The sequence below is a fragment of the Prionailurus viverrinus genome, chromosome B1, assembly GCF_022837055.1.
Source record: "Prionailurus viverrinus isolate Anna chromosome B1, UM_Priviv_1.0, whole genome shotgun sequence".
In the NCBI taxonomy this organism is placed as follows: domain Eukaryota; kingdom Metazoa; phylum Chordata; class Mammalia; order Carnivora; family Felidae; genus Prionailurus; species Prionailurus viverrinus.
Genome location: NC_062564.1, coordinates 31,276,233 through 31,296,657, shown reverse-complemented (window position 1 = coordinate 31,296,657; position 20,425 = coordinate 31,276,233). Strand labels below are relative to the sequence as shown.

At 46.5% G+C, this 20,425-nt stretch overlaps 1 protein-coding gene across 8 annotated transcripts in view; it reads right to left on the bottom strand.

Moving 5' to 3' along the window:
• Nucleotides 1-17,709, bottom strand: part of ADRA1A (adrenoceptor alpha 1A) — a 122,844-nt gene extending 105,135 nt beyond the window's left edge. For 6 of the 8 annotated variants that reach the window (XR_007151787.1, XM_047857233.1, XM_047857234.1 and 3 more), the window contains exons 1-2: nt 17,451-17,709; nt 14,669-16,223 (exon numbers count right to left, since the gene is read on the bottom strand). Coding sequence is in view for 7 of the 8 variants with exons in the window: in XM_047857233.1 (XP_047713189.1) it covers nt 14,669-15,551 (883 nt within the window). In the remaining variant the exon portion in view is untranslated. Of the gene's footprint in view, nt 1-14,668; nt 16,443-17,450 lie in introns of those variants that run through there. The other 2 variants (XM_047857231.1, XM_047857232.1) reach the window with 2 other exon arrangements.
• Between the last annotated feature and the right edge of the window lie 2,716 nt (nt 17,710-20,425).

Below are 20,425 nucleotides of genomic sequence, written 5' to 3'. Positions count from 1 at the left end.
GTCTGTTGTTCAAGACACCCAGTCTGTTACAGCAGCCAGAAGTGACTAAGAGAACTATCTATCCCATCAGATATGTAAACTACTTTATTTCTTTTTCCTAGGAAGAGATGTGTTAACTCTTCACATGATTCTTTTTAAACCTCATATGGGTCAGGGTCATGAGAGAAGGCTTGGCCTTCTGGACTATCCAAGGACTCTGCCACTGTCTGACCCCATGGGTATCTTCCTCTAACTGCCCCGTCTGGAACCACAAGCTTCCACGGTGCCAAAGGAAATGGTCACACATGGGGTCGGTCTAATTTCTGCTTCACACGCGGATATCAATGGAAGAGGTACCTAAGCCTAGGTGGTGACGTCAAGGTTAAGCTGAACTTCTTCATCCCCTTTCTAAGTTCTTAGTAAATCTAAAAGAATGCACACAGTTGATATTTTACGGGGTTTATCACCGCCGAAAGACACTAAGGAGGGGCAATATCCGTGAGCCAGAACCTCTGAGAAATTTCTGGCAATTACAGGTTGGTTGGTTATGAGCAGCTTCAATGAAAGACAGATAAGTCCTCAGTTAATCTCCAGAAAAGAAGGTAAAGGTAAGAGGTTTCCCAGTGGCTGCTCAGTGATACCCCCAGGGGCTTTGAATAACGGATGCTGGAGACACAGGTAGACGGGGGGGGGGGGGGGGGGGGGGGGGGGGGCGGGGCTGTTCAAAGACAAATCTCAATTGTACTCAAGTGTCTGAGAAGAGTATGAATGCTGAGGTTCACAGGGGGCGGGAGGCCCCTCACTTTTCCCAGGCAAGGTCAGCAGACACGTAAGGGGAGGCTCTCCTGGATGGGGATCCCAGGGGGCCAGTCAGGCCACCCGGAGGACAGGCCACCACACCCCCTGTGCCAAGCAAACAGGACAAAGAAACCCTGCTCTGTAAAACTGAAACCTTTTCCTTCTATCTCCTTCTCTGTTCCCTATGGATACACAGGTCTGTACCTTAGCCAACCTAAACTACTGCAAAGATCATTCGTTTCCTTCTCCCCTTGATCTGGGTCTGAAAGATTTGCCCAGGGACCCACCCAGGTCCAACTAGAGCCCATTTCCTGTTTCCTGACCAGTTCATCCTTAATGACGGTTGCACAAAAAAAGGATTTACTGCTCACGTGAAAGGCTTCAGCTGTTCTGTAGATGAGATGGGTCTGAGAAGTCAGAGGGACGGTCCACCTTAACGACGGTAATCCGGAAGAAAATCTCTAAATTGCATTGAAAGGGGACGTAAGGGGTTTGTAGAGTGAGTGTAGTTAAGAGTGACAAGAGAACAGTGTGTCAGTAAAATGGAAAGCTAGAAAATATATACATATCCAAAGAGAATACTTGCCAAAAAAAAAAAAAAAAAAAAAAAAAACCAATAGGCTGACGTTAAGTCGTTTATAAAGCACAGAATACCAAGAGACAAAGGAGTAACAACAGTATTTTCAGATTAAAAAAATATATACGGACAGCTGGGTGGCTCAGTCGGTTAAGCAGCCAACTCTTGATTTCAGTTCAGGTCATGACCTCATGGTTTGTGGGTTTGAGCCCCAAGTCAGGCCCTGCACTGATGGTGCGGAGCCTGCTTGGGATTCTCTCTGTCCCTCCACCCCTCCCCCCAACTTGTGTGTTCTGTCTCTCTCTCAAAATAAACAAATACTTAAAAAAAAAAAAAAGAAAAAAAATATAACTCAAGTTCTATACTCCAAACAGTTGCCATGCCTGTGTTTAGGTTCCGGCATGTAAGAGCTTAGAAAATATGTTTTGCCTGTGTTTTCACTGATAAAATTTTATTCGGTCTTATACTCTGCTATAGTAGCAAAGTAAATACTTTAAACCTTGTGAGCCATGCAGCCTCTGAAGCAACTCAAGTCCACCGCTCTAGTATGGAAGCAGACATGGATGGTGTGGAAGCCAGTGGGCATGGACGTGTTCCAATAAAACTTTATTTACAAAAACAGGCCATAGTTGGCTGGTCTCTGTTCTACATGATAGACAAAGCAAAATCCAGAGCCCATGAGTGAGTAAATCACAGTATAAAAGGGCGATTAGTATTACTAAACGAAATTATAGAAAGAAACAAAAAGCAACGTAGGTAATACAATCATTTAATGGCAATACTCTAAATCTAAAGTATAAATATTAACCCAAAGATGTGAATTTCAGGAAGAAAGGAAAATCAAAGTGTGCTAAACTTCTTTCCTTATGTGGGCAAAGGTGACTGACAGAAGTTGTGGTAAGACACAACTGAAGGTTTAAAAAAAAATGCTTCTGAAAAGCTCTAAGATAACTTCTCATAGAACTAAAAATAGGAGACAAAACGTTTCCAAAACATTGCAGAATTAAAAGGCAAAGGGGAAAAAAATGGTTCAATTTGCAAGAGACAGAAAACAAAAAAAAAGGAAGAAAGTATAAAGCAAGAGGACAAACATCAAAGCAAATGTATCTGTTACAATCGCTGGAAATTAGTTAAATCCTTACCAAGAGACAAATACACAGACTAGACAGACACATAGTCCATAAAAAAATTTATGTGATGCAAGATACACAACCTGATACATAAAAAGGCAGGCAAAGGTATGTTGGCAAATGCAAACAGAAACATATTAAAGATTACAGTATTAATTTTTTATAGGTACATATCAAGGAAAAATAAATAGGACAAAAAGTCTATATTTAATGGACATATTATTGACTCAGTCCTTTAGGTATCAAGCAACTACATCAACATACATAAAGCAAACCTGTTAAAAATAGAAGAATAATTGGAAGACTTCTTCCCAGTAGCAGTGAGAATTTAACCATACCTCCTTCAATATTTGACAAACGAAGTAGATGATGAGTAAAGATAGAGAATAGAAGGTCTTAAAAACACCACTATTAAAGTTTAGTTAACATATGCTTATTAAATATGAAATCTATTAACTCTGCTAATTATTGATCATATATTAAGTCATAAAGAAAACCTCCATAAATTCCATAAGCTCGAAATTATTTAGTTCACATTTTCTGACCACAATGCAGTAAATCTGAAACTGATTTTCAAAAGTGGAGGATTCAAAACACCAGTTATTTGTAAATTAACAAACAACAAGAACACCACGACGAATCCTCTTCTTTCTACACAGGACAAAGGAGACATTGACAGTGGAAAGACGGAACAACCCAATGAGAGCCCGGCCTAGCAAAACATAGGGCAAGGAGCTTAAGCTCGCTTAAAGGAAAAGGTACAGCTTTGACTGTCTGAATCTTAGGCAAGAAAGAATTAAAGTACATGAAGCAAACATTCTGCACAAAGTTACACAAAAGGGCAAAATATAACGAGAAAAAGTACAAGAAAGAAATTTCTACAGATTAAATTATTGCGCCAGAAAACAGATTAAAATGATTAATAAATCCAGGTCATGGGTTCCTAGAAAAATCTAGTAAAATAGACAATCTTCCAGGGCTATCTTGGTGAAGACAAAAAGAGAGAGAGAGACAGAGAGAGAGAGAGAGAGAGAGAGAGAGAGAGAAAACATAACCACAGGATTGGGAAATGAGAAAAATAGAAAATAAATGAAAAATTAAAGAATTTCCTGGAGAATTCTATTGTAAAAATGTTAAGCCTCAGTGAGAAGGAAAATGGAAAATAAGAAAACAAAGATTATCAAATCTGACAATCAAAATAGACCACTATCCATGGAAGAAATAGAAACCAGTCTCCAAGAATTGCATCCATAAAAGGAGCTGTGCCCAAATGTTTTATGGGCAAGTTCTTTCAAACCTTGAAAGAACACATAATTCTTATGCTATTTAAACTGTTATGGAGGGTAGAAAAAAAAAGAAAAGTGTCACAGTTGGCTTTATGATGTTAACATAAACTTGATACCAAAATGTGACCAAAACAGCATACTAAAATAAAACAATACAGTCACTTCACATAGAAATATAGACGCCATCCAGAAACAAAATATTTAGTATATTTCAGTAGCATCAAAAAGAGTAATGCCACTGATCAGATAGAATTTAATCCAAGAATACATGGATGGGTTAATACTGTGAAATAAAATTTATCAGATCGGTGTCAGTGATAAAAGCTGATACTGATGCGTGTCAAAAAAGGAGCATTTGATAAAATTAAAAATTCAGTTTTGGTAAGATTTTTCTATAAACTACAGAAAGGTACTGCCTTGGTATGAGGAAATACGTTGATCTAAAACCAACAATGGGTGCCATATCTAGTGTCGAAACACTGAAGCAGCCTTTCCCAAATCCCCTACAATAATCACTTTTCCAGGACATGTTAGCAAATGCGATGAAAAGTACAATGTAAACAATCGTTCAAAAGTCATTTGGGAAATAAATGGAGTGACATGTCATATTTCTCAACAGGAGGTCTTGGCATGATAAAGATGTCACTTTTCAAATTAATCAATACATCCTAATCAATCATGATCGACCCGTGACAGGATTCGTGTGTGGTGGGGGCCAGGGAGCGACAGGGTGTCACTTGGCAAAATGAGTCCAGGGTTCTTCTGGAAGAATAAACGTGCAAGGATGGACGAGATAGTTTTGAAAGAGAATATTCTTCCAGGGGCCTTAAACCAAAAACTATTAAAATGTATTATGAAACCACAAGAGTTAAAATAACGTATAGAACTTTCCAATCACTATGATGTATACCTGAAGCTCACATAATGGTGTATGTCAACTATAATACTACAATGAAAAGGGAATAAACGATTTTAAATGAAAAAAAAAAAAATCATGGGGCACCAATGCTAGAGCGGAGAGACAGGTAAATGGAACAGAAGGAGTCCCAAGATTCTTTCTAATATCACAAAGGTGGCTTTCCAAATAAGACAGGAAAGGGTAGATTATTCACTAAATCTCTCAAGAATACCTGGATAACCATTTCAAAATCGATACAGTTAGACATCACCTACCAAAGTGCAAAAATAAATTTCAGATGGGTTACAAATGATGCCCTAAAAGAACTAGGAGAAAATAGAGGTTATCTGACTGGCATCGGGGAAGCGTCTCTCCAAGGATCCCCGAGAAGGCACAATTCATGAAGGAACAGATTAAAACAGGTGACTACATAAAAATTTTAAACGTCCATATATTTGCAAAACCCACAAAAACCATAAAATGTGAAAAACCCAATGGGCAACATAGTTGCTAATGTATGTACAAGAATTATAATATCATTAAATACTCCTCATCTTTATTCTCATTTTAGTAAACCTCTCTGTCCAGAAAGACATTTGCCATTGCTATTCCACAGATGGTGGATGCCACCCTGGAAAGGAGGACATGATTCAGAGGAGCGTCCCATTTAGCCAGAAAAAGAAAGGGAAGGTCTTCCCCATCTACCCTCTATGGGTGGACTGTGTGGGGAAACGGGGAAGGAAGTAGTGGGAAGAGGCAGTTGGAGGTCTGCTCTGAGCTCCCCTCTCAACAAGGACCTTGGGCATTTAAGAAAAAGGTGGGAGTGAAGGTGGTTTTTCCCACTGTCCATTCTGGGCATCTGGGAGATGGCACGTGACAGGCCGTACCTATGAAAGTCACAGCCAGCATGTTTGAGCAGAGAGCAAGCCCAGTCAACGCGCCTGTGGCGTGGTGTGGAAGGCACCCACGGGACTCTCCATGCCTTGAGACAGGGGTGAAACAGTGTTGAGGATTTTAGGAGCAAGAGGTGATCAAGGGGGGGGCAGTCGGGACAAAGTGACTCTCTGGCCAATGGCAACAGAGCAGATATCTCCCCAGCCAGGAATGAATGGAGTCACAGGCCAAACCTTGAGAGTCTGAGGTCCCAGGGAGGACTCTGTGGGGCTGGGTCATCAGGTGGAGTAATGGGCCACCACGACCAGCCTCAGATTCATCAGGGCACAAGAGCATGGGCTGGGGGTTAGTGTTAAGTCCCTAGACTACACCAACCCCCCCAGTGCAGGATACTAAAAATCACACTTAAGGGTCAGCCAAGCACCCTAATTTCCTATCTACATACCCACGAAATCGTGTGAGCCCCTGGACCTGATCAAGTTGAAGGCAAATCTGAAAAGCTTGTGTTATTCAGCAGAAACTGAATATATAAAGACATTGCTTAAACGATCGGATCAGGCTGAGCTTATCGGATTTGACTAAAATTGTGTGTGTGTGTGCGTGTGTGTGTGTGCGTGTGTGTGTGTGTTTCTGAGGAAGTTCATGAAAAAGATTGCATCGGTTTTTGGAAGATAAAGAAGCTACATTTTCTCAGCACTATCTGATCATGGCATGAGAAAAAAACTGGCAACCGGGTATATACTACAGATAAGTGATTAATGTCCTCAATGTATAAAAAGAGCTTACAAATAGAAAAGAAATAAAAAGGAATGGAATTATAAAAAGTGGCCCCAAAGCACAGACAAGCAATTTCACATTACAAGAGTCGAAATACAAATAACTAATAAGAAAACAGGGGGGACTTTTTCAAGTAGTAAAGAAATACTTGGTTTAAAAAGGAGAAGCCGCTCTGAAAGCGTCCAGCTGGCCAACCAACTGGCAGTGTTAAAATACAGCGAACCTGCTAGACAAGGAAAATGCCTTAGAAACAGGTCCTCACATCCGAACCTGAAACCGTGAGGCCACAAAGCACAGCAATGCCTTAGTCCCTTAAGTGTCGCCTGCTTCAAAGTAATGGCTTGCCTGTCTGTAGCCCGGTTGGAAAGAGTCGGTTATCGTTCAAAGCATTGTTGGAACTCATTTTAGATGTTTTCTGAGCCTGCAGCACATTCTTTTGAATATGACGGTAAATCTTCATTGACAGTTTCGTCTTGTGGAAAGAGCCAGAATTAATTTAAAGCCAAGTCTGGTTAGACTATTTGTGATCAGAGAAAGGTTTTCTCGCAAATCTGCCCTGGAGGCAATGACAAAGAGGCATTCCAGAACTACGCAGCAGCTCACGGAAGTATTTGCAACCGTGAGAAGAATGGTGCATCTTTCGCCTGTCCTGTGTAAAGGTCTCCCACTGGTCTGTCCACAGTCTTCCTTCCACTAAGCCTTTGATAGTTTGAAATACAGGCTTGTTCCTGCTCAACAACTCATAAGATAGCTCTAAAAGCCTACTTAGTCTGGCCCTCTTTCTCCAGTTTCATTTGTTACCAGTTATCTCACAGCCTCTCAGTTCTGGCTACACTAGCCATCTGGAAAATCCTCATGGACATCAGGCCAACCTTGTCAGAGTCCTTGCCCATTCTGTTGCCCCCCTCACCCTTTTGGCCACTGAACATCTCCCCATTCTGCACATCCTGGCTCAAAGGTCAAGCCCTCGTTTGCAGCAAGACTTTTCTGCACTCCCTGCCCCGGGCCACTCACCTCCACAGTGCATGTTCTCAAGGCACCACCCAGACCTTCTTCATTGTACGTAGTCTGGATTTTTTTTTTTTTTTAAATTTTTTTTTTTTCAACGTTTATTTATTTTGGGGACAGAGAGAGACAGAGCATGAACGGGGGAGGGGCAGAGAGAGAGGGAGACACAGAATCGGAAACAGGTTCCAGGCTCTGAGCCATCAGCCCAGAGCCCGACGCGGGGCTCGAACTCACAGACCGCGAGATCGTGACCTGGCTGAAGTCGGACGCTTAACCGACTGCGCCACCCAGGCGCCCCTGGATTTTTTAACCAGACATTATCTGATTAATATCTAACTCTCCAAAGAGATTAGAAGCCTGCAGGAAGGCAAGGACCCAGACTGGTTTTACCTGGTGCATTACCTAAAGGCCAGCGTGTAGGAAGCTCTCCATAAATAACTAGCAGGTGAAAGAGAAATGCAATTTGATATGCTTGTGTGGCAGACAAGCCACAAGATGGTCAGAACCACCCTCCCGCCCTCCGGGCGTCTGCCATTTGCCCATCAGGACAGAAACCCGTGTCCTTGTCCCTTGCACCCATGCTGGCCTTGTGCCTTGCTTTCACTGCAGAATGAGACAGCAGTGACACGGGCCAAGTCTGGGCCTAGCTCTTCAAAGGCCTGGCCGCGTCTGCCCCGGCCCGCTTGCAGACAACGGCCACGTTGTAAGAAAGCTGGTCTATACCCCTGGAGGAAGAGAGGCTGCCAATTCTGAGAGCCAGCCCCAACAGTCACACGTACTGGCCTTGACTCATCCCTGACCCACAGAATCCACGAACCGTAAAAGAGTTGCTGCCTTAGGCCACGACGTTTCGGGATGGCGCGTGGTACAGCAGAAGTAACAGAAACTGGTCTCGCGTCTTAAAATCGTAACGGTTCTGAGATTGTCTTCACATCACATCTCTAAGAGGTCAACCTTCTCCCTAAGAGTCAGGGACCTGATCCCTCTGTGCCTGCAGCCGAGCCACATAGGGTCTGGTCATCTTGGGCATCCATAAGAGTCAGAGCCACTGTATGTCATTTATACATTGCACGCACTTGTCCTTTTTCCCTGCTGTGTGTCACATATCACCAGCTGAAAGTCTGCTATGTATTTAATTGCACAGATTTCCGGCTCCATTAGGGGAGGGATTTTTTTTTCTTGTCTTTAGCTCCAGTGATTCTCTAGCTGCCTGAGACATAGGAGATGCTCAATGAAATTTGCTGAACGAATGAATCCTTCTTTGCCTCACTGCTTCCCGATGATTCGCCCCTTGCCAGCTTTGCCTTCCCTCCAACATCCCATCTTAAAACACATGCTGGGGCGCCTAGGTGGCTCAGTCGGTTAAGCGTCCGACTCTTGGTTTCAGTTCAGGTCATGATCTCATGGTTTTGTGAGTTCGAGCCCCAGGTCGGGCTCTGTGCTGGCAGCTTGGAGCCTGCTTGGGATTCTCTCTCTCTCTCTCTCTCTCTCTCTCTCTCTCTCTCCCTCTCTGTCCCTCCCCTACTCCCACTGTCTCTGTTCCTCTCAAAATAAATAAATGAACTGATAAAAAACAAAACAAAAAAAGAAACCACATTCTCCCTCCTCACTACCGCGTGCCCTGCTATCTTTTTAATTTTAACATTAATTATCAAATATTCTATGTTTACGTGAGCCACAGCTCAGCCCCACTGCCTCCTTTGGCTCAGAGATAACAGCAATGCCTACGTCCAATAATAATAATGCCTGTTTTGCATTTCAATCAGATAACCTGTCCAAGGTTCAGACACAAAATTATGCAGTCAGTAAATATTGCCCCCTTATCCCTTTCTTTCCAATGCTCTCTCTTTCTCGGCCCTCCAAGGGGATCTAGCCCTCACAGCAACGTCCTTGTATGTCAGTAATGGTCTGCAAGTCACATACATTCTGATAAAATTCACATTTGTGGCCATCACAGCACTGTGCTAGGCAGTTGACCTGTATAACATCTCCTATTTTATGAAGAAGCAAGCCTAGCTTTAAATCTCAGGCCATGGCTCCCACCCCCCCCCACCCCCCCCCACCCCCCCCCCCCACCCCCCGCCAGCGCACTGACTCTGGGACTAGCGGGTTCTAGGCAAAAAGACGAAATAGGCAAAGATGATGTACGTGCTTTAGGCGCTGGAGCGCCCCCCTGAGGCATACTTTTTACCCTTCCTTCTATCACAGAAGGCTGACACCTTCATCTTCTCCCTAGTCATCTCCATGATCAAAACCTGGCTTTTAAAAACATTTACTCCAAGGTGTCCATGGCTGATAACATCATCCTCACATGTGACACCCCTCCTCACAAGGGGTTCCGAGTTCCAACCAGACATTTAGGATGCAAAAAGAAAACGAAACCAGCAAGACGTAGACTTGGAAGTGGGCAGGTCAGATTCATACCTGCAGGCACACTACTCAGTCCAGCAAATCCACCCAGCCTCGAGGGGAGGAGCAGGGGAAGAGCAAAGCGCCGAGTCTGTGAGGAGCCATTGTCACAATGTAGAGGAGTGACCTTCAGCGATAGAGAGCGCTCACTCACCTGGCTATCCCGGGCTGGTTCCCACACGTGTGGGCACTTGGCTTCTCAGCTTGCTATACCACGTGCATCCCTGCCTGGCTTAGTTTCTAGTCCCGCTATTCTCTGTCATACTTGTCATACTTAAGAGCTTGTGTCCATTGTGTATGAGAACATAGTGGCATGTGTATTCTTCTGTCCACACTTTGCAGGAAAAATGTACTCAAGACAGTTACTCAAGACAAATAATACCTCGCTGATGGCCCAGTGGAAGTACGGCAGGCTTCAAGTCAGCAATGATACTTCTAGAAGCTTCCACAGTGACCTCCAGGCACCGTTAACGGTTATGGTCCTTAGCACTTCTATTTTTTTTTTTTTTTAATTTTTATTTTGAGAGAGAGAAAGAGGGAGATAGGGGGCAGGGGGGAGAGCAGAGGGAGAGAATGTTAAGCAGGCTCCATCCACACCCATCATGGAGCCCGACGTGGGGCTCACTCTCATGAACTGTGAGATCATAACGTCAGCCAAAATCCAGAGTCAGACGCTGAATCGACTGAGTCACCCAGGTGTTCCCTTAGCACTTCCAATACCACCTCCTACGCTTGTGATAATTGTTCCTAATTTGTTTTCTTAACTAGATTGCGATGCCCCTGAAGGCAGGGAATGTGCTTTATGCATCTTTTTCTAACTCAGTGCCTGGTACTTATTATACAGTCAATAAACCTGGAAGAAATAGTCTCTTGCTTGTTTGGTGCCATGAAGAAGCTGTGGACCACAGATCTGGTAGGTTTAGGGATCTTCTGCCGTACGGGGCAGCAGGTCAGACTGCCAAAGAGGAGTTTTCAATTTCCCTCCCGCGGCACCCCATTATCAGGATTTAAAGGAAGCCCAGTGATTCTGGGTGCTCTTGTCTTGCCATCACTCCCCTCCACTGTGATACTTCAGCTCAATGTTTACTAACTCCCCAGGAGAGCGGATCCAAGAGGAAGGCCATGGTTAGACCAGAGCCCCCCTTCCCCTGAGTGAGCTTAGGAACCAGCCCACCTCCCTGGACAGCTCAGCCACCACCAGAAATCCCAACCCTCCGGTCCCCCATCATCACCTGAGCTTAGTCCAACATCTGACTCTATAGGACTCCTAATCTGTTCCAGTTCATGTCCCTGCACAAACACACATCTTTACTGTGGTTCCTACGTACAGTCATCGGCAACATTACCCATAACCCTCAGCCTCTTAGCTGTTGGAGAGTAACGCGCAACCTTCTCGACTGGTCTTACTTTCAACTTGTGACTGGCTATAAATCTCAAATATGTCCTCAGGACTTCCTGGTGACTCTACTAAATTTCCATAATCTATTTACTCTCTTGCCTCACAGGTGAATATTGCACATCTTCTTTTGCTCCTCAAACCAACAATCATTTCTTATTCCTTTCTCGCTCGTAGCTGATGATCTTGCTTCTTATTTTGTCGAGGGCATAAACATACACCAAAGAGGGGATTACCTTTCCCCCTCCGTATGTGCTTGCCTCTGGGCTTATAGACCCCGGCTTCACCCTCACTTCCCGACCCTCACTTGGGCACTGAACCCCACCTCCTCCCTTGCCTATACCATAATTCCATCAGAATGGTATCCTATCTCCCACCTTTGGAAATTCTCTCTAGATCTTCCAGCTATACTCTGTTTCTCTGCCCCACTGTCTAGGAAAACCTTTCCCAGGAGTTGAGTCTTTTCACTGCTCCCACTTCTCCATCTCTCATTCTCTCTAGAAAGCACACAGACAGGCTTTTCTCTCCCTCACTCCACTGAGACTATTATTCTCAGAGGACCTCATCATATCACCAAGGACCTCCACATGGCCAAGTCCAATGTGGAGTCCCAGCCCTCCTCTGCCTTGGCCGAGCAGTCGCCCGTGACACAGCTGAATACTCTTGCGAGGCAAGAGAGTAAATAGATTATGAATACTCTCGCCTTCTTGAGACATTTCCATTTGGCTTTGGGATCAACACGGTCTCTTGGTTTTCCTCCCTCTTCCCTGCCACTCTCTTCCAACTTCTTCTGCTAATTGGTTCTCCTCTCTCTGGCCCTCAAGTACAGGAATGCCCCAAGACTCAGTCCTTACCTCTCTTGTCTCTGTATTATGTTCTCCTTTGTAGACCCTTTCACTTCCATGGCTTTAAATATATGGATGTGTTCGCAGTGTATATGGTAGCCCAGCTCCAAATTCATGTATCTAACTGCCACTTGGCATTTCTACTTAGATGTCAAATAGATATGTGACTATATGGCATGGCTACATGGCTACACAAAATAAACACTTATACTTCACGCCCCTGACAGCCCCTTACAATCCAGTCATTCTCTGGTTTTCCTAGAGTAAAATGCGCTGTTTACCCTGGTGCTTAGGCCCCAGACCCGGAAGTTATCTTTAATTCCTCTCTTTTTTCTCATACCCTATGTCCAACCTTGTCAGCTCCACATTTGAAATAAGTACCGGATGTGATCACTTCCCACCACCTCCACCTGTTTCACCCAAGTGCAAGACATCTCGGTCTTTCCACCCTTGGCTTCTCTAACGGCCTCCCAACCGGGGTCCCTGCTTCCACAATCGTCCCCCGAAACAGCCCACTCTCCAACCAGAAACCCAAGTGATCCTTTAAAAATATAAAACCAGCCACATCCCTGCTAACACCTGTCCAATCGGATGGCTTCCCATCACAATTAGAATAATATGCAGATTCTACTTGGGCCTAAAAGACCCACATGACCTTGTCTATTTCCACAACCTGTTTCTGGACTTGTCTGCCCACTCATTCTCTGTAGTTCAGCCAGGCGGTGGTCTTTGCTTTGCCTTGAACAGGTCAGGCTCTTTCCCATCTCTGTACTCGCCGTTCCTCTGCCCAAAAGGTCCTTCCAGACTTTGTAAAGTTTGCTCCTCACTTCAGTTAGGTCTCTGCTTAAATATCACCTCTTCAGAGAGGACTCGTCTGACCACCCACCCCGTTGTCCTACAAATCTCTATCCTCTGATCCTGCTTAGTTTTTTATAGTGCTTAGCAACCCGTGACTTCTTAATACATATTTATTTGTCTATCTCCCCCAGAAGAATGCAAACATTTTACTGGCAAGGAGTCTGCTGCCTTGCTCAAACTATGTCTAGAACAAGTGCTCGGTATACACTTGATAAGTACATGGATGCATGAAAAAATACGCAAACTTCAGAAGGAAGTAAGAGATGGGATGCAGAAAGATAGGGAAGCAGGGGCTCAGGTAGAGTGCTATTGAAATAAATTCAAAGCTGTGATGTACTTCTAGGAGCAGAGTCAGCAACAATGATGGGTAGGCACAATGGAAAGTCAGCTAGTGAACTCAGAAGGGCCTCTCAAGCAGCCCTGTCGGATAGAAATTTCTGCAGCGATGAAAATGTTCTATATCTTTGCGGTTCCCAAACAGTAGCCACTGGCCAGATGTGGCTACTGAGCGCTTGAACTTTGGCTAGTGAGATTTAGGAACTGAATATTAATTTTCTTTAACTTGCATTAAATAGCCACATGTGACCGGTGGCTATGGTACTAGAGAAGCTCCAGAACCTTCCCCACACTTGTGATTTCAGAATAATAATGCAAACCTCACTGAGTTGTTGAGGGGATGCATGAAATAAAAAGCCTGGACAAATGAAACCAAGTTGGCCCCCAAAACTAATAGCTATTATTACACGGAGTTGCAAAGTAAAGTACTTTAAATACATGCTACTTAAATTTGGCTCCAAGGTGCCAGAAACAAACTTTTATTAACTTTTACCATATTTTTTTTGTTTGTTACAGTTAGTGGATAACCAATGTGTGGGTCTATACTTGAGCTCCCAAACTAAAAATAGCCAACAACCATTTTGGGATCTCACGAAGGCCTTTCGGGGATAGATGACTATTCCAAGTGGATCAGCTTGCTGATACTTACGATGAGCTAATTAGTTTTGACAACAGCTAATTTAGCATTTGCAAAAATTGGATTTGTAACATTACTGCATTATTTTCAAACAGTGTCATCTGCAGCTTCCAGAACGCTCTTGGATAAGAGGACTGTTTGTTTTGCTACTTACTATTAAAATACAGGGGAAAGTATTTACTTATAGGAAACATGATGTTGAATTCTTTAAAGCTTAAATTCTTCTGGACATAAAATCATCTTTTTTTCCTTGTCAGGGGCTCACCACACTTTCTTCCATACCGAATCCAGAAAATAAAATTAACACAGATATAGAACTAAGCAGACCATTATGACTAACCCTTAGGAATAATCTAATCTAATAATAAAATTACACATTTGTTCAGAATAAGTACAGGGCTTATTTTTAGGCCAAGAGAATTTGCAGTTCAGAGCGGCAGAGGTGAAAGTGGAATCCCACAGCCCTGCCTAAGAGTGTGGTGGAGACTCTGAGACTCCAAAGAAGAGAGGATCTGTTTAAATTAAACACATGCTTACAGGCATTAAGAAAAGCTGACGTTCTTATTAAGGAGACCAATTAATCTGCATCTGTTGGAAGCAGCTTTACAGTAGTCGAAAAGGTGCCTAAGGACATACTGTAAATGAGACTGGAGAAGAAAGGAAACTGAAATTTACTTTTCTACCGGGGAGCATTTCCTACCTGCTCCCCTCCCCACCCCCACCTCTGGCTTTGCTGTTTGAAATGCAGATCCTTTTTCTGCCACCCCTGACCTTGAGTCTAGCAGAAGGGGAAGGGGATGAGGAACCCTAAATACAAAGATGGGGCGTTTGAAGACTTACCAATGGGCATCACTAGGAAAAAAGGCAGCCAGCAGAGGACGAAGCAGCCGACCACGATGCCCAGTGTTTTGGCCGCTTTCTTCTCCCGGGAAAATTTGAGGAGCCTCACGGAGAAGTGCGTCTTGTTCTTGGCGCTGGACACCCCGCTGCCTCCTACCGGGGCATTTTTCCGATGGATGCGGAGCGTCACCTGCTCCGAGTCCGACTTGTCAGTCTTGAGGCCGGACTTGAGGCCCCGGCTTTCCCTCTTGGCCACCACGTAGACCCGGCAGTACATGACCAGGATGATGGTCAGTGGCACGTAGAAGGAGCCCAGGGCCGAGAAGAGCACGTAGCCCGGCTCCTCGGTGATCTGGCAGATGGTCTCGTCTTCAGGGGCCGGCTGCCTCCAGCCAAACAGGGGCCCGATGGAGATGACGAGGGAGAGCGCCCAGACACAGAGCAGGGCCATGAGACCCCTCTTCTGGGTGACGATGGTGGGGTAGCGCAGCGGGTAGCTCACACCGATGTAGCGGTCGATGGAGATGATGCAGAGTCCCATGATGGACGCGGTGCAGCACAGGACGTCCACCGCCGCCCAGATATTGCAGAAAACCCTGCCAAAGGCCCAGTAGCCCAGGATCTCAAAGATGGCAGAGAAGGGCAGCACCGTGGAGGTGAGGAGGAGGTCGGCCACCGCCAGGTTGACGATGTAGTAGTGAGTGACCGAGTGCAGATGCCGGTGGCAGGCCACGGAGAGGATCACTAGGATGTTGCCCAGCACACCGAAAATGATGAGGCCCCCCAAGATCACCCCGAGCAGAATGGCCTTGGATATGTTCACTGGTGCCTGCGGATGGGTGCAGTTGGAACTGTCGGAGGCATTCCCAGAGAGAAACACCATGGTCCCAGCCGGGGCCGGCGAGGTCCGGCTCTCGGGAGCCACCCCCGGGCGAGGGCGGAGGCGGGAGCGAGGGAGCAGAGTCAAAAGGTCTCGGCTCTGGGGAGCCTTGCCCGCTGGGGTTAGCTGGGGGTGAGAGAGGGCGTGTGGGTGGGAAGCAACCCCGGCCTGCCCTGGAAACCCTCAGAAGGCCACGCAAAAGGGCAGGGCATTAAAGGCGACATGGCCAGGGACGCACACGCGGGGCTACCCGCGGACCCTATCCACCCGCGGCGCTGGCCTTCCGGCCCCAACTCCCTCCCTCCCCCAGGCTTGGCGCGAAGCTCGAGGAGACACGTTGCAAAATGCAATCCCAGAACTACAGGAGCCCGCTTCTCCGTACTGTCCGATCCGTCCTGCTTAGAAGATTGGGCATTCTGCGCGTAACTGGGAATTCAACAATCTAGCGCCAGCCTCCCCGCTACCCACAATCAAGTACCGGTGTGCCGTCGACTCTCAAAGGCGGGGACCGCCGGCATCTGGGCGCTTCTCCCGGCCCGCAGTTACCCACGGTGTGACCGGCGCGCGGTGGACTCGTGCTAGATCCAGCTTCTGCGCGCGCAGGCCGGGGGAACTGGACGCGGAAAGCTGGCCAAGACCGAGGCGGCTGCGGGGCGTCGTCGGCCCCGCGTTCCCCTGAAAGAGCGCAAAGAGAAAGGCGGGGTGTATACCGGGCGCCCTGGGGAGCGAGGCCGTACCGGGCCCGGCGGCTGGGAGCCCCGGCGACTCTGCGGTCCCGGAGCGGCGTGCCCTGCTGCAGCACGGGCGGCGCGGAAGGGGACCGCGAGCCGCTGGGAACCTGCCTTGGCGCGCGGCCCCGCGGCCTCTGGCCGGCTCCTGGAGCCGAAGCAAACAAACCCCGAGCCGCGGCGGCCAATTACGCGCGGCCGCACAGCGAGATTAAACCCCGCGAAGCTCGCTTCGGCGGGACTGCGGCTGGTGCGTACGTGTGTCGCGCCGAGCCTGGCCGGTGGAAACTGGAGGATCCACCCGGGTGCCATTTAAACAGGTTGCTTCTCAGTCACCTGGAGGGGGCGGCCTGGGAGAGGGAACGGCTGCGACCCGGGGGCCGCGGCCAGCCAGTGCCACGCGCACGCTCACGCCGGTGGAATTCACACTTGGGTGTGCGGTGCGCGCGGGTCTGTCGACCCGCGAAGCCGGCCCGAGGGCCAGGTCCCGAGAAAAAGCTGGCGGGGCCCGAGGGCTGAACGCGACCGAGGTCGGTCCAGGAGCCCTTTTCCAGCCGCAGGAGCAACGGTGCCGGAGGACTTGAGCCTCCGGCCACACCCGGACGGGCTGCGGGGGTGCCAGGGGAGAAGTGGTGGAGAGGGCGAGCGCCACTCTGCAGAAGGGGCTTTGCAAGTGGCGGCCACTGCGGATGTGGTAGGCTTAAAAATCAGGAGGATGCGGGACGCTTCGCTTTGCGGGGCTGGGGCCACGGTATTTGTGAGATACTTAGGTTTCCACGGGGACTGAGGCAGGAGTGCGAGGAGTGGGGACCCATCTTGCCTTCTGACGATTCTGGGGTCGGGCCCTGAGGCCGGACTCCCAGGCAAAGGCTATGGTGAAAATCACAAGTTCAAGAGCTCACAGGTGGTCCTAAAAGCCAGCAACTGCAGAAAGCCTCTTTCCTCTACCTCGGGGCGACAAATACGGACCAAAAGACACACTTGTTAACTAGGAGGTAACTTTCCAGAATATACAAGGGAAACGGGGTGGGGTGGGGATGCAGGTGTCAGAGCGGGTGAAAGAAGCGGGGGGCGCACGGGCAAAGTGCGGGTTCCGTCTCAGCGGGAAGCGAGGGCGATTTGCCCTCATCCCGGCCCCTCTGGACGCCCGCGCCCCATGCCGCAGCGGACTCACCTGGAGCGGGGAGAGGACGGGGGTTCGGTCCCAGGAGCAGCCCCGCCGCCTCCTCTCTGGGGAAAGAGGCGACCGTCCCTCCAAGGAACCAATTCTTAGTCCTTCTGCACCCGCTGACTCACCCCTCCTCTACAGATGTCTTTAAGCTCCCGGCTCACTATCGCTTTACCTGCAGAATTTACAATAAAGAGTGAAAATAGGAAAAGAAAAAAACCCGGCCAACCCATAACTCCACGTTCACCCTTTTAATTTTCAGCTCCCCGACACCAGCAAAGAACGGCAAGGAACTTTGCAGCTAGCTCTCGCTGACGTCACACAGGCAGTAGCTCCAGCGAGTACGGTGATCGGCTGTTTACCGTATTACTCTGCGGCAACAGGCAGAATGCGCACAACCGTATTTTCCCCCCGCCTGCTTGTCTTGGATGGATTGCGTTCTCGCTTTACTTTAAAAAGATGTTTGTGTGTGCGTGGTGTGTGTGTGTGTGTGCGTGCGTGCGCGCGCGCGTACGCGTGTGCGTGTGAATTTTATTTATAGGAAATAACTTCTTTAAATGATACGATTTTAAAACTAAAGAAAAATTGACACCTGCCTGGTAGATATTACTGCGGATGTGGTGTGTTCACAGAAATGCCCCCAAAGTTACTTTTGAACAGCTTTATTCAATTAACACTTGGACTCGGTTCTGTTAAAATCAAGAAGAGCATATGTTGTTATGCCAAATACACGGGTAAATTATATTATTTGAAGGTGTTTCAAGATGAGAGTAAAATCAGATAACATTTAATGAATCTGATTGTAATAAAATTTTGATTCCTGGAAGATGTAAAGGGAGCATATTTAAACTTTATGAAATATGATCCATTTCTCATTTCTCGGATCTTTCTCTCATCCGTCTCTCATCCATCTCAGATGGATTCTAAAAACACTATAGTCCCGCTGTAGTTTCTTACACAGTTTAGTGTTGGTAAAGTTCCACAAATTCTTTCCCAGCTTTTGTAAGAAAATGTATTTTTTAAAGGAAAGTTACTTCTGTTACTTCTGCCTAATTCTCTTTGATTCATTAACAGTTGGCGTATGAAAAGCTGACATCACCAGTTTTATTGATTTTTTTCTTCTGGTAAATTCCATGTTCTGTGTACCTTACAATTGAATAAACCCGTATGTGTTTTGGGATATTGGGAAAACACTCGAATTTTCTCCACTTTGATTCCCACCTCCTACATCATCCTCCTTCGTCTTTATTGATTTAGAAAACATATGCTCTTCTTAATGTATTTGCCAGGTACCCTTGAACCTAGTAACAAAGAGATAACTTTGACCAGGGGTAGGCATTAGAACTCTCTTCCCCGAACGGAAGTCTGTTAATATGTTTCTTTTTCGAAAGGAGATGTTTGGGAGGCTCTTTTATAGTTATATACCTCTAATGCCTTGGAGGAATGTCCATGGAAAGATCAAGAAGCACTACTTCATTAGGAAGTATTATCTCATCCTCAGATACGTCTATCATGTATGTTCTTTAGCAATGCCATCCACCAGAGAGATATTTTATTGTTGAGTTTCATATTCATTAACCTTATACCATAAAGGCGAGTTCTCTATTAAGATCTGTTCTGTGGTAGATAAGGGAGGTAGTGTTATCAGCAAGAAAAGCAACCAAAAATTGCTCAGCTCTGCAAGGTTAGAATGTACAAAGGTCTTTGGACCTCCCAGTCCTCCACCCCCAACAAACAAGCAGAGCACCCCTCCTTTCCCCCACCAGCTAACTAGCTGGAGCCAAGGCTGAGAAGAGCTGCTCTTTATTTCTAGCTTGGCCCCAGGTGGATCTTTCCAATCTGCTTCTCGGCCAGTGAACATCAGTTTTTGAGACACTGACTCTCAGAACCAATTATTTCCTCACTAACCATAGACCCACAAACAGGAAACTATCTATTGGTGGGTTACGCTTTTAAAAATGGTTGAGGTGGATGTCCCGGAAGGTGTTCGGTTAGACCCATGGGGAGGTGGGGTGAAGAAAGAGTAGGCTGTAGAGTCCTAAAGATGCTGTCCCTGCATTCCTGTAAGACCAGGGGCAAAACCCAGCTTTTCTGAGCCTCGGCTTCCTAATTTTTAAAGGGACACACACACCACACACACAAAAACCCCAAGACTGTTATTAGGACAGAGTGAAATTATATCTCATGAAGCTTATCCATCCTCCTGTTATTAATCTTAGTAACTAAAAACTCTGTTCGTTTTGTGCCCTACATTAAAGCGAAACACACTTCTAACCCAGAGTGGTCCCAATCCCACATTTAACAAGAGTACTATGTATTCAGCTGGAGAAATCTGTGAAATGACCTGAAAATTACTCCCAAGCCCACTGCTGTAAGTGGAGTGACCCAACATGGCAAAGCAAAAGAATGGCCCCGTTCACTGGCTGCTCCTCCTTTCTTCTCACTTTCCCTTGTCCCACATCTTGAAGGACCATGAAAATATGTGCAAACACTTCCATCCATACATGCAGCCAGCTCTACCTTGGCCTTTGGCAGTGGCCTATAATGTGGTCTGCCCTTGAGAAGATGGGCCCAGGAAAAAGGCCTAAGGCCCTAAAAGTGGTTGTGTGGCCATTTGGAGCAGAGGATTCTGGGTCCCAGAGCATGATCTAGAAAGAAGGGTGGAGGCTCTACTCAGGGATATTACCTCAATCCTGTAGTCTTATGGATTCTGGGATCTCTAAAGCCCAAAACCCAAGTTAGGAATCCTCTTGCCTGGACCTAAGAATGCTACTCTCTAGACTTTGGGTGTGATGGAAGCTGAGAAATTCATTGCAAGAGAGGTTCCAGGAAGGCTCTTGGGAGGATATTGCTTGATTTAGGGCTTGCAGAATAAGTAGAATTTAGATTGGTAGGCAAAAGTGAGAAAGGCAGATCAACAACAGGTGTAAAACAGAGGGGGGATGTGTGTCTATACATGTATGCATGCACGTGTGTGCATG